The 11,836-nt window shown below is 34.3% G+C and overlaps 1 protein-coding gene and 1 non-coding gene across 5 annotated transcripts; one reads left to right on the top strand and one right to left on the bottom strand.

Moving 5' to 3' along the window:
• The first annotated feature begins 249 nt into the window (after nucleotides 1–249).
• On the top strand, nucleotides 250–2,656 carry LOC135127156 (sorbitol dehydrogenase-like). Of its 4 annotated transcripts, XM_064053519.1 has the most exons (11): nucleotides 250–336; nucleotides 405–425; nucleotides 491–596; nucleotides 682–754; nucleotides 808–841; nucleotides 890–1,054; nucleotides 1,107–1,266; nucleotides 1,315–1,499; nucleotides 1,543–1,721; nucleotides 1,768–1,889; nucleotides 1,959–2,655. In XM_064053519.1, the coding sequence occupies exons 3-11, from the start codon at nucleotides 532–534 to the stop codon at nucleotides 2,131–2,133; spliced, it is 1,158 nt and encodes a 385-aa protein (XP_063909589.1). In that variant the 5' UTR covers nucleotides 250–336; nucleotides 405–425; nucleotides 491–531; the 3' UTR covers nucleotides 2,134–2,655. The 4 variants fall into 4 exon arrangements, with proteins under 4 accessions (XP_063909589.1, XP_063909590.1, XP_063909588.1 ...); XM_064053520.1 differs by lacking the exon at nucleotides 405–425 and having other exon boundaries at nucleotides 291–336; XM_064053518.1 differs by lacking the exon at nucleotides 250–336 and having other exon boundaries at nucleotides 343–425; nucleotides 1,959–2,656.
• Nucleotides 2,657–4,268: 1,612 nt separating this feature from the next.
• Nucleotides 4,269–4,350, bottom strand: Trnal-aag (transfer RNA leucine (anticodon AAG)). The gene has a single exon. It is a non-coding gene; the product is annotated as a tRNA-Leu (tRNA).
• Between the last annotated feature and the right edge of the window lie 7,486 nt (nucleotides 4,351–11,836).

Genomic DNA, 11,836 nt, shown 5'->3' on the forward strand with positions numbered 1-11,836 from the left:
TTTTAACTGTCTACATTAGACATTATCACCAAACGTACCTTAAAAAATTACTATTCTCTAACTATAGTTTCAATGTCAACCAAAACAACAAAATTTAAATAATGTGCAGATTAATTTGAATTTAGTGTTTTGTGTTTATCATGTTTTAATTATGACTTTGTTTTTAAATTAGGTTAATTAATAGGTACATTTTTTATTGCCACGTCCTGTACTTACACATTTATTTTATTAAAAAAAAATCCACATATACTACTACACGATTCATGTCGAAAGTCTTTAGATGGGCAAGTTCTGTGATGGACTGTTTCACTAAAAGAAAATGTTAACTCGGAACTGGTAAATCAAGTTGTTCAATAATAAATATGTAACACAATTTTGTTCTTCACTCAAGTACATTTTTGCAGATCAGGTCAACAGTGATATAAGTATGTGTCAAAAACCAGTCTTATCCTGTTGTGTCAAGTGTCAAAACTTTAAATAAAAATTTTAGTTGAAAATCACTATGTAAGCCAAGGACAGTACAAGCTAAAGATGTTTACTAGAAGCGTTGGAAGATTCGGCAGAATTCTTATCAGAAATTTCTCGTCACAATCAAAGTTAGTTTCATCTTGTTCAACAAACATGTTTTTTTTTTTGTCAGACTACTACTACTACACATAAATATATATCTTTCATGTTCAGTTGCAACTCCGGGGGTGCAGATGCCAAAGACAATTTATCTGCTGTTTTATGTGGTATAAACGACTTGCGTCTGGTAAGTCGACCCAATTCCAACCCACAAAAATAACAACTTTGAAAATTTTCAAGGAACAAAGACCCGTTCCAAAACCTAGAGACCATCGTAAGTACTTATCACCCAATAAACCTTCACAGTGCACACCCACCCTAGAAGTTCTTCTTCAGATGGAATCAGTGGGAATCTGTGGCTCTGACGTCCATTTTCTTGTGCATGGAAAACTTGGCCCCTTTGTTGTGACGGATCCCATGATTATTGGCCACGAAGCCTCTGGAACCGTAGTCGAAATAGGAAAAAAAGTAAAGACACTCAAACCTGGTAAACACCATGTATAAAACTATACATCTTTGTTGCACTTTCGCTACCGCAGGTGACCGCGTCGCCATCGAACCTGGTGTAGGCTGCCGAATGTGCAGCTACTGCAAAGAAGGAAGATATCACCTTTGCCCCGACATGGCTTTCTGTGCCGCACCTCCCATTGATGGTAATCTTTCAAGATTTTTTGCCCACGATGAAGACTTTTGTTTTAAGTAAGTAGTAAAACAAAAATTTGTAAACTAGGTAGCTTGGTGTTGTAGACTACCGGATCACCTAACGTACGACGAAGGAGCTCTCATGGAACCTCTAGCAGTAGCCGTTCATTCGTTAAAACAAGCCAATTTTCGTCTAGGTCAAGTACTTTTAGTCATGGGTGCTGGTCCCATCGGTCTCGTCACCATGTTAGCCGGAAAAGCTATAGGGGCTTCTGCAGTTCTTGTCACAGGTGGAAGCACACAGTGTTGACATGATTTAACATCGTCTTGTAGACACTGAAGATTTTCGTTTAAAGAAAGCGAAAGACTTTGGAGCGGATTGTGTTTATCAGATGTGTGAAGACAAGCCAGAGGACGAAATTGTGCAAGAAATTAAAGAAGAATTGGGATGTGAACCTCACGCCACGATTGACTGTGCCGGAGCTGTACAGGCTATTAGGATTTCACTTAAGGTGATTTTGCTTTTAGTGAAGATATATCATTTCAGTTTATTGATAGGTTACTAGAACTGGTGGTGTCGTGGTTTTAACAGGAATGGGTCAACTTGAAATGAATATACCTTTGACTAGCGCAATTTTTAGAGAAGTTGATATTAAAGGAGTTTTTCGATACAATAATGAGTAAGGTTTTGTTAAATTTACGTATATAATGACAGTTGATGTTAGAAATATGACTATGTTTTCTTTCAGTTATCCTATGGCTATTGATATGGTAGCAAGTGGAAGAGCCAATGTTAAACCTTTGGTTACACATCACTTTAAAATTGAAGATACAGTCAAAGCTTTCGAAACGGCAAAAACAAGGGAAGGAAATCCGATTAAAATAATGATTCACCCAAATCCGAACTGGCAACACTGCTTATAAATGTGTATTAAATTTAAATGTCTATGTAATATAGTTTTCGTTTTTAGATATTTATACAGGAAAATTAAGTATTAATTTACTATTTTGGCAACCGAGTTTCGTGAATTCTTGACGTTTATAAGATACGAAAATGCAAGTTTTCGCAGTGACATTGTTGCAATATTGGTTTTATTATTGCATTTTGCCCTCTGGCTCTATGCTTGGTCGCTAATTTATTTTAAATTAAATAGGTACTTTGTCTCTGTTTGCCAATTATGGAATATTTTCATTTCCTCTAATATTTCCACACAACTGCGCATCAACAAAATTATAGTCCAAAGATTACATTGCTTCTTTTTCGTCGACCAGGAATTACAGGAGTGTTTGTTACATCACTCAGTGAAGCAAGTCGAGTCGACTTCAGATGAACATGTTTTCATAAAAAATTGGTAACGTCACGCAAGTCCCCATAGCAACTGATTTTTTTAATTAGGTAGTCTTAAGTATGTTGAATACTGTGCAGGACTGTTACCAATACCAATATCAACAACGTCAAGATGTTCATTATGATAAAAAAATAGCGTTATTATTGTATTTTTCGAAATTAGATTAATCTGGATTCACAGTAGGGTTTTTTGTTTTCAGTTATTTATAACATTCAGTATAGTTTAAGCATTTTGGTTTTTTCATTGGTAAAGATGTCGAAGTAATAATTTTGTTCGTGTAATGTAAAAAATGACATTTCTTCATCATATTCATAATGGTGGTTATTGACCCAGTAGCAAGTGGAAGAACCAGTCTGCAACCTCAGGCTTCACATGACTTGAATTGAAGACACAGTTAAGGTCTTCGAAACGGCAATAACAAGGGAACAATTCACCCAAATCCGAATTAATAACACTGGTAATAAAAATGTGTAAGAAGCTCCTCGCCTAAAAAAAATTATAACGCAACCAACAATACAACTGCATAGCGAGCTTAGATATTAATTAAATTTTTTGAAATCACCTCTTTGTTTTTGATACATTGGAAATCGGATTTGCATCGATGCAATACATACAAAGAACCATATGGTAGTTCTTTGTGAATCCAAATATTAATTCAACCCAACTCAAACTGGCAACAGTGTTAATATAAATGCGCTAAATTTAAACGTCTGTGTTGTGGTTTATCCGTAACCGAGCCACATGTTGAAAACAGATAGACATACAAATTTTGTAAACGCCACTGTTTTTATCGTGACGGAGGAAGCTTAATTTGGTACATTTTAGATCATTTTTTACGACATTTTCATTGTCTCCTATTATCAGAATCAAATCGTGTACTCTTTCAGTAGAATAACTTGATTCACTAAGCCAATATCTGGTTCTAGTGTTACACAGGTGGTAAAATGATGATATATTAATGAAGACCAACCCACCTCGCTTGAAAAATGGCCATTTCCCCCATTTCCTCCATCCCTTATCAGTAATCAGTAATCGTTATCAGCGTGCGCAATTCCGAGAGAGACAGGCACACGTATCGAGAGGACGGAATTCAATTTCCAATCGGATCAATGGCCGATGACCGATCAGAGGCTAAATAATATCTGATTTGGTCCACCAGGAGAACATGAGCGGCTGGAGGTAACCGTTAAGCCGCCAATATTTCCGATAAGTTTGCATCAATCGATTGCGTGCCCGTTTGGCGCGCGCTGAATTGTTTATCGAATTTGGCACAATTTCAGTTATTTTCAGCGACCCGCTGAATTTCAGTTCGTGATCATGTTACTAAAACTTCGTTCCACTCTCTCTCGTACGTACAAAACAGAAACGAATGAAACTTTATTTGAAATAACTTTTGAATAGCGGCTGCTGGGAACAGGGCAGGAGCATTCTTTGACCTCCTCGCGTTTCTGCGGTCCTGATATTAGGCGGGCCACGCGAGGAGCTCGCATTCCGTTTCTCACATTCTTCACGTTATTTTCGTTGGGGAGGTTGTGGCGAGATGGCGCTAGGTGGCGAGAAACCGAAAAACACTTGGTGGTGATGAATTTTTGTATATACTGATACTAAAATCATGCTTATGAATAATTTTAATTACTATTAGTTTAATAATTGAGAAAAAAAAACACAAAATATCAATGTTTTTAGAATGACGATGTGAAAAAAAAAAGTTGGCAGCGGTGGGATTCGAACCCACGCCTCCGAAGAGACTGGTGCCTTAAACCAGCGCCTTAGACCGCTCGGCCACGCTACCTTCGTGCACAAACAAGTCAATGTACTGATACTGTCATATCAATACAGAGGAATGCTGAAATCGTTCACAACAAAATATTTCAATAAATTTTTGTAAGTATAACTTCTTTAAGATTATTTAAATAGAACTTACCTTCGCCCCTAAGTACAATCAAATAAATCCAGTTTCTGAGATAAAGGAGGTAAGCCGTTTTTTAATCACTCTGTATACGCAATTCTAGACATTTGTCCACGAAAGTTTTGGGACTTATTAGACTATTTAACTCATCCAAAAATACTACAGTACCTTTAACAGTCCTATATTCCTAAATGTTGGTCAACACAATAAATTGCCGCATTCACTATTTTTTTTGAGTCAGCCTGTATAAGTAATTATAAAAACTATGAATACAACGGTAAACTACAAGTATAGAGTCATAATATTTTGCATATTTCGAAGAGGGTTTATCCGGCAAAATTTTGAGAAAAAAAAATCTGTATGTCTATAGGGTGAAAACTCAACACGGATTCATACACCACAAGCGCAGGAATATCTTATTTTATATAATCAAAATACAATGTATTATTGTAAACTTTTTGGTTAGCGTTTTACAATCCACATGATATTTCTAAGATAGGTACGTACAAAATTTGATAACAATTTGTCCAGTACTTTCGGAGATCTGTCAATACAAATTATCACAGACGATAGACAGACAGACAGACCAAAACGGGATACCATGGTTTTTGTATTCAAGGGATCATGAAACGTCGAGAAAATATAAAAATGACAGGTCGGTCACCCGATGGACTCGATTATTATACTTACGCTCAGGAAGTAAAAACAAGCACAACCTAAATTTAGGTCATATAAATATGTTTCCTGTACCTCATAGAATTAACAAATTGCAAGGATGTTTATTGTTTTGAATACACTGAGGCTATGGCTAAGCTTGTAAACAAGTTCTTTTAAGAAAATTCATTTTAATTTAATTTAGACCATCAAAAGTCATAGAACATATGAGTAACATCTTGTTATATCACTATTTATTGCTGTTTTACGTCATGTCATGGATAGATAGGTGGTCTTGAAAATTAGCTATGCCGAGGACCTTCTCAGGGCCACGGTTCTTCTAAATATTTCTAATAAAGTTTATTATTACTATTAAATTTAAGTGCAGATAAAGGATAAAGGTTTATATAGTTTCTATTTGACACCCTGTACATCCAGGCGCGGATCCAGGGGGGGGGGCAATGGGTGCAAATGCCCCCCCCCCTGACACACGACCGAGGTACTTTATTTTGACCAATTTCAAAATTTTGAAATCGCATTTCATTTTGTAAATACAGTACAACCTCTATAATCCGAATTCACGATTATCCGAACATCCATTAATCCGAACAGAGGCTATTTGAAGTCGATGCTTCTTTAATCCGAACAAAAACTCTGCAATCCGAACTGAACTTGGAAACGCGCACCTACTTGCAAAAATGACGCAAGATCTTTCTGCATATGTTGTATGGAATATTTTGAAATTTTTAAAAATTGCGATATTTCAATGTACTGAATTAATTAACTAATTCTGGAAAAAAGGTTGAAGTTATCGAAGAAATGAGGGCCGAAATCTACAAGAAATAGGGTTTAGTTAAATTTCGAAAATCGTCGAAAATAGGTCGAAATTTGCATGAGGGAAATTTCATTTTTGAAAAAGTTTCCTAAAAATTATGAAAAAATTCAGGGATATATGTATATCCCGACGTGCTATGTTAATGGTAACCGAGCAATATTTTCGAAAAATTCGGTGTGAAATTCGAATTTTTTGAAATTTTTAAAAATTGCGATTTTTCAGCTAGACGAATCTGGGAAAACGGTTTAAGTTATCGAAGATGAAGCCATAAGTGATTTCTGAGCCCCAAAATCTACAAGAAAATGTGTTCAGTTAAATTTCGAAAATCGTCGAGAATGGGTCGAAATTTGCATAATGGTGGTATTACATAACGGAAAATTTCATTTTTGAAAAATTCATCTAAAAATTATGAAAAAATTCAGGGTATAGATCCCGGCGTGTTGATTCCAAAAAGAATTCTTTAATTTTGTTTACTAAAATTAAGGTTTATTTCTTGAAATTTGTTTTCAACTGTGTATGAAGTTGTTACTCAATTCCCTTTCAGATTTTTGGGAAAATCGCTGATCCGAACAAATCGTTAATACGAACACACCTTTTTCCCAATTAATTCGGATTATCGAGGTTGTACTGTACACTATACGTGTAACGAAAACAACCAAATATCACCCATGTTATGTGAAAAAGAGTATATTAGCTAAAATATTAGAAATTTTTTTGTTTGGAATCAATTTCTGGGAGATAGGTAAAATCGCACAAAAATTGCCCCCCCCTCCCAACGAAATCCTGTATTCGCGCCTGTGTATATCAAAGTAATCAGTTAATTATAATTAATATACCGAGTGACTATTAATGTTTGTGATTTCTTTGTCAGGTTGGCAATATTTTAAAATTTGATATTGACCTATACCAGTGACTATATATATAGTCACTGCCTATACCTATTTAGTGTCAAATTCAAACTTTGGGCACCAATTCAGTAGCTGCCAGCTTTTCATTGATTTTTAGCCGAGGTGATGTTAAAATTGACAACTGTGAACTGGCATGTTAACATTGCTGTGAGCAATTCAGAATTGCCAACACAAAAATTTTCCTCACTCATTAATAGTTTTTTTTTCTACTAGATACTACTGCTTGATGTCAAAAATCCATGACCTGAACATTAATGAAAGCCCTGTAAGTACAACAGATTCTGTTTTTTGCTCTGGAACTGACATTGTTCTAACTTATAAAAATTGGTCTAAAGAGTTTAGACAGTACTTCCCTCGCTGTCGGGAAGGTGTGCAAGCCTATTATGTCTTTTTTGTATTACATTTTTGTAATTCTTGATATAATCAATAAAATTAATTGACTCAGTCATTAATTTTTTTCAGACACCCTGTATAAGCAAATCTAAAAAATATTAATGCAGTGATAAATCACAAGTATAGACTCATCATTCTTTACACATTTCAGCATTTTCTCAGCAAAATTTTGCGGGGGCCTCATCAAATTTTTAGGGGGGGATGAGCAAATACATTTCGATTAAAATTTTACCATACTTATGATAAATTTAAAACATCTCCAAGATTTCAAAGCATTCAGTTTTGTAGTTCCTGATTAAATCAATAAAATAAATTCACGCATTTATTAATTTTTTTGAGTCATCCTGTATATGCAAATCCAAAAAATATGAATGGAATGATAAATCACAAGTACAGACTCATCATATTTTGCACATTTTAGATATGATTTATTCGGTAAACTTTCGAGCTGACGTCATCAATTTTTTGGAGGGGATAAGTAACTATATTTTGATTAAAAATTTATCGTGCTTGTCATAACTGTAAACCATCTGCAAGATTTCAAAGCATTCAGTTTTGCAGATTTAAAATTAAATTGCAAAATATTGTTTCATAATTTTGATTTTTTTTTCAAAAATCTGGACGTTTCGGGTAAACACTCAATTCGGAGTCATAAACTACATGTTTAGGACTATGTTATTTTATACAATTTAAAACCCATTTACAATATAATTTTGAACTGACGTCATCGCATTAGTGGTGGGGATGATTAGACAAATTTTGGTTAGCGTCTTACCATCTACACAATATTCTTAATATAAATACAAAATTTTCCAACAATCGGTCCAGTACTTTCGGAGATTATCTGTCTTATAAAAATCCGGGACGGCAGACAGACGGACAGACATACATACAGACGGACAGACAGACGGAAACGAGAGTCCTATTTCTTCGTCCTCTAGGGCTAGGGGTCATGAAAGGCCGAGAAAACGTAAAAGTAGAGAGTCGGCCGACGGACTCGATTACAATACTTCCTTTGCTTACGCTCGGGAAGTAATATAATCAGTAAATTCACTACTTTTAAATTATTGTGAATGTAACTATATTATTGTTTATACTTCCCGAGCGTAAGCGAGCCTTCTAATAAAGTTTATTATTATTATTATTAGTATTATCAAATTTAAGTGCAGTTAAAAGTTTATATAATTTCTGTTTGACACCCTGTATATCATACTAGTCGCGCCAAGAAGTTAAATTTAATTAATACCGAGTTACTATTAATGTTTGTGATTTTTTTTTATCAGATTGGCAACATTGTAAAATTTGATATGGGATACCTGATGTTAAAATTGACAACTGTGAACTGACATGTTAACATGTTAACTGCCAACCCAAAAATTTGCTTCAGTCATTAATAGTCACCCAGTATCTACTAATTACTGGACAAAAAAAAATATTTAGTGAATAAAATAAAATGGAGGTTCTGCAGGGCTTTCATTCATATTTGGTATATTGGTATGCATTTTGTTTGTGGTTGGTACTACTGTCAGGTTATCAGGTTTAATTTGAAATTTTCCGTTTGATGTTAAAAATCCAGGACCTACTAATCTAATATCAACCATTGATGAAAGCCTTACAAGTACAACGTATTCTGTTTTTTGTTCTATAACTGACATTGTTCTAATTAATAAATTCATTACTTTCAAATTACTGTGAACGTAACTCTATTTTTGTTTTTATTGTGTTGGAGTACCGAGTGACTATTAATGATTGAAGTGAATTTTTGGGTTGGCAGTTCTGAATTAAACATCAGGCGTACCACCATAAAATTTTAAATATAAACCTATCAAAAAAATCACGAATATTAATAGTCACTGGGTAGTTTTACGAATGTTATATTTTTTACATATACAGTGGCGGCCAAAATAAAATAGGACACCTCTTGAAACAATTTTTTCAATAAATTTAGTTGTGTAAACTGGACTCAATTGAATAGGTATCCATTAACAATGACATTTAAAAGTCAATACAAATTTGAAAGTTACACTAGGAAAAAAAAGTGGCTAAAATAAAGTATTTTGGCCGCACCGTATGTTTGTCGAAAACTAGGAAACGAGAATTTATCCTCATTCGAGACAATATCGATACTTTTTTCTCGAAACGCTTCAAAAATTGGCATTGACTGGTTTCATGTCATCATGTTTCGATGAAAACACCACGCGCCAAAGACCTTCTAAATCCGTAGCTGGTGTAAAATGCATATACGAAAGGAAAAACAAATTTTTGAAGGTATGTTCAAAATTCTTCCGATCAATAAAGCCTTTGTGCATTTTTTTGTACAAAAGTAACCAAAGTGCTCACTTTAAGTGGGTTTATAAACTTGCTGTTGACGTTGAAGTTCCCGCTGACGTTGCTTTTAGAGCAGAAAATTGTTTTGAGTTTCTCAGAATTAAAAAATCATCCCAATTGAGATGGGGTGGGTGGGCGGGGTATATATTTTGCCTTATACATGGTATTCTTTAAACAACACGATAAACAAAGACATTTTTTTAATTTCTTGTAAAGAAATAAGTGTTTTGCAGTTAAACTCTGCCACCTTGGTTAATGGCGAATAAAAAAAATCATTACAATTCAGATAGGGCGGGTGGGCGGGCTTACATTTTGCCTTTTTGTTTTAATATGTGTAGACTTCTTTTCATAACATGAAACTTAAATAATATTTAAAATGGAAAATTGGAATAAGGAAATATCGATTTTGCAATTAGGCTCCGCCCCATAATTGCAAAATTCATATTTCCTTGCAAAAATGTACCATTTTAACAATGTTCTAAGTTTCTTGTTGTGAAAAGATGGCTACGTATATTAAGAAAAAAAGGGAAACTATAATCAACCAGAAAAATGTCTCCCCCACTTCAGGAGATTTTTCTTCAAGTTGGCAGCACTGCACACTACCCCAATTTAATTGGTTGAAAACCCAACGTCAACGGATGATGTAAATGACGCATACCTTCGCTGGTATTTATCTTACAACGGCAACGTCAACGGCAAACAGCAATGTATGCCAATGTATTTTACAATTAAACAATATCATGGAAATCTTCCAAACACCAAGTTAAGACAAATATAAACAAATATACTTTAAGTTGCCACCTTTTAGACACACATACGATGAGCATTTGGAATGTAACCTTATTTCCACTAAACACGTAAAAAATTTGATTTCTACATTGTTTTTGTCTAAAACTACACTAACTTTCATGTTTTCTCGATGTTTCATAACCCCTAGAGTATGAAAAAATAGGTCCCCGTTTCCGTCCACCATCTGTGACGATTTTCATTAGACTGTTTGTAACTACCAAATTGTTGTCAAATTTTATAATTGTAGGTTGTAAAACACTAACCAGGTTTTATCCAATCATCCCCACCAACAATGTGATGACGTAAACTCAAAATTCTAAATAATGTTATTTAAACTTTATAAAATAACGTGTTCCTACAAGTGTAGTTCATAAAATCCGTCTAGATTTTTTGCCAAAGATATCCAGATTTTACAAAAAAAAAATTGGTCTAAAGAGTTTAGACAGTACTTCCCTCGCTGTCGGAAACGTGACGACTGCATGCTTATTATGTTTTTTTTTTCGCAGTGGATTTCAAAGAATTCGGTTTTGTAGTTCCTGATTAAATCAATAAAATAAATTCACGCATGCATTAATTTTTTTGAGTCACCCTGTATATGCAAATCCAAAAAATATGAATGGAGTGATAAATCACAAGTACAAACTCATCATATTTTTACAGTTTAGATAGGATTTATTCGGCAAACTTTCGAGCTGACGTCATCAATTTTTTGGAGGGGATAAGCAAATATATTTTGACTAAACATTTATTATGCTCTTTATAACCTTAAAACATCTGCAAGATTTTAAAGTATTCGGTTTTGTAGTTCCTGAGTAAATCAGTAAATTAAATTTATGCATTCATTAATTTTTTTGAGTCACCCTGTATATGCAAATCCAAAAAATATGAATGGAGTGATAGGTCACAAGTGCAGACTCATCATATTTTGTATATTTTAGATATGATTTATTTGGCAAACTTTTGAGCTGACGTCATCAAGTTTTTGGAGGGGATAACCAAATATATTTTGACTAAAGATTTATGATGCTCTTTATAGCCTTAAAACATCTGCAACATTTCAAAGCATTCGGGTTAGCAGATTCAAAATTAAATTGCAAAATGTTGTTTTATAATTTTGATTTTTTTTCCAAAAATCTGGACATTTCGGGTAAAAACTCAATTCGGAGTCATAAACTACATGTGTAGGACTATGTAATTTTATACAATTTAAGACCCATTTACTATGTACAATTTTGAAGTGACGTCATCGCATGTGGGGATGATTAGACAAATTTTGGTTAGCGTTTTACCATCTACATGATATTCCTAATGTAACTACAAAATTTCACAACAATCGGTTCAGTACTTTCGGAGATTATCTGTCTAATAAAAATCCGGGACGGCAGACAGACGGACAGACAGACAGACGGACAGACGGACAGATAGACGGAAATGGGAGACCTATTTCTTCGTCTTCTAGGGG

The sequence above is a fragment of the Zophobas morio genome, unplaced genomic scaffold, assembly GCF_036711695.1.
Source record: "Zophobas morio isolate AGI-343-1 ecotype UQ-CSIRO unplaced genomic scaffold, CSIRO_AGI_Zmor_V1 ptg000011l, whole genome shotgun sequence".
Lineage (NCBI taxonomy): Eukaryota > Metazoa > Arthropoda > Insecta > Coleoptera > Tenebrionidae > Zophobas > Zophobas morio.

Bases quoted from the DNA above. Each gene is read 5' to 3' on its own strand.
- LOC135127156 (XM_064053519.1), top strand. From the start codon at position 532: ATGTTTACTAGAAGCGTTGGAAGATTCGGCAGAATTCTTATCAGAAAT. The intron at 842-889 runs GTAAGTACTTAT...CACCCACCCTAG, and splicing joins TCCAAAACCTAGAGACCATC to AAGTTCTTCTTCAGATGGAA. The intron at 1,500-1,542 runs GTGGAAGCACAC...ATCGTCTTGTAG, and splicing joins TTCTGCAGTTCTTGTCACAG to ACACTGAAGATTTTCGTTTA.